Below are 4,630 nucleotides of genomic sequence, written 5' to 3'. Positions count from 1 at the left end.
CACTTCTCACCTACACTGTCAGATATGCACGCTGTTGGTAACTCCCATCTGTTCACTACATCATGAATTAAAGCTGATTTGAGGATGAGGTTACTGTGTTTTGATCTAAAGCCAAAATCCTTCACTGTAGCTCTGGAAATAGCCAGTTCTTCAGCCACCCTGAAACTCTCCTTGCTGTTCTCCAAGCAAGCTACCCTCTTCTTTATATGGCTCCACGATGATCCCACCAGCAGAAATACTTTCATTTCACTGTCAACCTATGTAACCCTTTATGGGACAACTCAGTGTCATCTCTGCAAACCTTTCCTGGCCCCACCAACCTGCTTTTACACTGAGTACAGCATTCTGTGAGGTCTCATCTTACTTTCAACACCGCAGCAGTGGACAAAAAAAGTCATGAACAAAATTACCCTTGGAAATCCCTTATGAAGATGCCACTTTGGGAGACTGCTATATTGTCTCCTGTTGAACAGCATAGCCAATTTTTGTCCAGCACAGCAATAAATCACTTTATTTGCACACCAAATGAAATATTTCATTTAGGTCAGATAGTGTTTCAATGAATGTAATCATATTTGTGACAATGACACACACTAAGGCTTGTGGACCATCTATTATCTTCTCCCCAGTAGGCCAGCTTTCTTGTAAGCGTACACAATCAAATTGAGTGTAACAGCAGGTAGGTGCCTCCTTCCTTTTCTTCCCTCCCTGCCAAGCCGGGATTCACATAAGAATTCCCCTCAGCTCGAGATGCTATGACACCACTGTATTATAATTCTTTGTTCTGAAATTACCTGTCCGACTAGCCAAACAGTCCTCCTGAAGCACTCAAGACAGATTCCCAAGGATTATCACAATGCTTAGCACAGAGGAAGTATCAGTAAAAGTTGGATAAAATGAAACATGTTTATATCCACCCCCACCCTTGCTTACCTCTGAGTAAATAATGCAGGGAGATTCCTGGGCCAAATATTTACCTTTAGGCCAAAGACCAGCATCAGGGCCAGCCTAGCTCTCCAGGACAGGCCACAGCATCACCCCTAAACAGCATTTCCTTGCTCTTTTTATTATATCCAATCCAACCTTTTCAGCATGGAGTTCAAGGCCATGTCCCTGACCACCCTCTCCTCCCCCCGGTTTATGGATTCGTTTGGCTATCCTTTACCGTATGGCTGCTTACGGTCTCCAGCCTGCCAAGTGGGCACCACAATCTCAGAGACATTTTTAACCACTGTACCCCACATTGCCTCACCACACACAAGTAGGTGGACCCTACTGAATAGAGAGCCAGTCCTTGCAGGGTAATTTCAATATAGGTCTCTATCTTTATTGATACATCACTGCACATGAGGGAAAAAATGCTTTTCTGGAAAAGATTGGAGTCCATCACATCTCAGATGTGGAAGTGAATCCAGATGTGGGCAAGGGACTCTGGCAGTCAGAGCAGCTGCAGTAGGGCTCAGAGGAACAATCCCTCTTCGTGGCAGGTTTTTTGGAAATCATCATCCCCTCCAGGTCCTTCACTTTGTTTTCCACTGTCTGAAGTTTTTTCAAAATTTTCTCTTCCAGACCCAAAGACAGGAGCAAATTTTTGTTGTCTTCAAGTAGGAGAATTCCTTCTGGGTTGACCAGCAAAGCCTGAAAAAAATCTGAGCCCTTCTTGTAAAGTTCGTAGAGTGTGACTATAAACAACAATATTTTCTAAAATAAAACAACAGAAGTTGAATGTTACTTGCTTATTCATGTGAAATGTCAGCTTACTACAGACGCAAAACAAAACAAAAACCTAACAGTAAAAATAATCCCTCATTCTTTTGCCAAGCCTTCTGTTTAACAAAACATCTTCACACCTATTTCATATTTGATCTTCACCACAAAATAGAGTGGTAGGCAGCTCAGGGATTATTATTTGCTTTGAATTAATAAAGATTATAATCATAGATACCATTTGCTGAAAGTTTGGCACACACAGGGCTCTGTGCTAGGAGTTTCCTTGCCTAGGCATGACCTATTTCTGTAGAAAAAACAGTACTGAATATCCATTTAGATACTTTCCAGTTTGGACCCTGTCATTGTCCAAGATCATATACTTGGAAATGGTGGAGCCAGTACTGGAATAAAGGAGTTCTAAAAAACCAGATTTCCTGGTCATGGGAAAAAAGTTGTTGTTTTTTTTAATGTACCAAGAAAGATTCCTGCCACAATAAGAAAAAACCAAACCAACCCAATCATCTTTTTCCTTATTGTAATACTAGCACTGTTTATTGAATACTTATTATATGCTAAGCTTTACCCATACAGTATCTCTTTGAACCCTCACAACAACCCTGAGGGAGGTACTGTAAGCAAACCATCTTACAGATAAGGAAGCTGGGGTGTAGAGACTAAGTGATTGCTCTCAGGTCACACAGCAAGTGGTGGCACCAAGACGTAAACCCCAGCAGTCGACTCCAGAGCCCGTACTTTTTACCATTCTGGTATATTACCTCTTTTTCTTGGCTGAAGTGTCCAGAGGGCTGCGAATTCATCTTTGTAATTGAGCTAAACATTAACCATACAAGAGCAGAATCCAGAATTACAGATAAGAGTTTGGATTTTTGCCTGATAGTCTATTAGCTAATTAAAACACAGGTATGTGAATATGTATACACACATATCCCTGTGGGGGATGATTTAGGTCAGTTAGATTAAATGAGATTTTGGGGAAGAATTGAATTTACATCCTACAAGTTGGGTTCAAGCCTCAGCTTTTCCAATCTCTGTCAAGTTGAGTAGGGGATAACCAAGTTCCCTCACCTACAGAATGGAGATGATAATCCCTGCCCTGCCTACCATGCAGGGTTTTGAGAAATTAAGAGAATGGCCCAGTAATAACTTTTCTTAGCATTTGCCATGTAAAGCAGTCACTCTTTAAGAAAGTCCTTTTTAAATCCTACCTCCTTCAATTTCCACCGAACCTCAATTTACCACAGGTTCCTTGTTTGTCATATGAAAATAACTTCTATCCATTTCCTGGAATTGTTAGGATTCTCAAACAATTTTGACCATATTGTAAATATAGTTATTATTATTGATTAAACAGAAGTATGTAAAGTCTTAAAATGTTTCTCATAATCCCAGCCAATTATACTTACTACCCCAAAAGCCCCTATATATTTATGGAACCCTATTTTGTTAAAACAAGACAAAAATAAAATGTCATGATAAGGAAATGAATATACATGGCCTCCTAATCAGTTACAGAGCAACGAATGGCACAGTAACAACAGAAGGGCCAAACCCAGGGTCCCAGTTATATGTGGGGTGCCTGCTCTATAAGATACCCCATCGTGTCTGGCGCATGGTTGATGAATAGCGATCAAATAAATCTGGGGGTAAGCTTGCCTTATCAGTTTATAAATTTGTTTGATCTATTTTATCATAAGACAAGCCAAAGACCATTGTGAGAAAGAGCATTTTTATGCTCAAAACCTAATTGGTGCAAGGTTTTAAGGTTACTTAGTTTCAAACAACTTCAGAGACAAAGGTTCACCCTTCCTCATCTGCACCGTCTTAAAACTGGTTGGCAGCCATATGGGAGAGAACAAATTTTGAATGACAACTATTTAGATTTCTCCATAACAAAAGAATATAACCTGCATTGACCGAACACTTCGTTTCCATAAGGTATATAGTCCTATTCCCAACAAAACGAAAAAGAAAGTCCGCAAGATAACTTGCACAGCCGAAGCAAAATTATCTAGTAGCCCCAAATTGGTTTGCTGAGGCGCTCTTGTCTTGCCCAGAAGAGTTGCTTGTAGCCAATTCCATATCGAATTCAGAGAGTCATAATCTAGGATGTTGTCCCAGACAGAAGATGAAGGTGAAAACGTTGACATTTTAATAAGACAGCAGCCGCAGGAGCTACATGTGCAGAGACTTCATATCTGAGTTAAGGTGGCAGCCTGGGTGGGAGGCCTGGCATTGGAGCCATTGTGAGCTGTGCTTTGTGATGTCACAGTTCCAAAGGTCAGCTTGCTTCCCACTCACTTAGTGAACCTTCTCACTCAAAACCAACTGGCCTGGGTTTTCAGTTCAGTCATACTGCTTTCTCTGATCTCTGGCAAGTCCTAGTTCTAGCACAACACACTGTCCAACAGAACTTTCTGCAAAGATGGGAATGTTCTGTATCTGCCCTGCCCAATATGGTAGCCGTTAAGTCATTTGAAAGGGGGATAATGTGGCTGAGGAACTGAATTTTACATTTTACTTAATTTTAATGAAATTTAAGTAGCCCCAGGTGGCTAGTGGATACCTTCCTGGACAGTGTAGATACAGACCATGTCCAAAAATCCATGGAAATGGACAGCAATTATTTTCACACAACAAATGAGAAAATTGAAGCTACATGGAGATTTGTGGAGACAGGATTTCGAAGGGGCTTTACTAAAGAGTGAATAGGTAAATGTGGAGGGAGGTTATTTTGCAGCATTCCCTTTTTTCGTATGTCACTATTGTTTAGAGATTGTGATCTTTGGGAAGGCTTTTAACATACTTGATCCTCATTTTGCTCATCTGTTTAGGGGGGATTCCACCTCCTTCACAAGGTTTCTATTAGAAATAAATGGTCTGATTTTCTAAGTACTTTGTA

The 4,630-nt window shown here is 40.7% G+C and overlaps 1 protein-coding gene across 1 annotated transcript; it reads right to left on the bottom strand.

Annotated features, from left to right (window-relative positions):
- Nucleotides 1-1,311: 1,311 nt before the first annotated feature.
- Nucleotides 1,312-4,024, bottom strand: TMCO2 (transmembrane and coiled-coil domains 2). Its single transcript, XM_019737093.3, has 2 exons — nucleotides 3,636-4,024; nucleotides 1,312-1,701 (listed from the first exon to the last, which is right to left on the bottom strand). Exons 1-2 carry the CDS (start codon nucleotides 3,876-3,878, stop codon nucleotides 1,387-1,389), a joined length of 558 nt encoding a protein of 185 aa, XP_019592652.1. The 5' UTR covers nucleotides 3,879-4,024; the 3' UTR covers nucleotides 1,312-1,386.
- Nucleotides 4,025-4,630: the final 606 nt, after the last annotated feature.

The sequence above is a fragment of the Rhinolophus sinicus genome, chromosome 14 (assembly GCF_057876585.1).
Source record: "Rhinolophus sinicus isolate RSI-liver-muscle chromosome 14, RSI-T2T, whole genome shotgun sequence".
Taxonomy (NCBI): Eukaryota; Metazoa; Chordata; class Mammalia; order Chiroptera; family Rhinolophidae; genus Rhinolophus; species Rhinolophus sinicus.
This window is presented reverse-complemented; position numbering and strand designations above follow the sequence as displayed.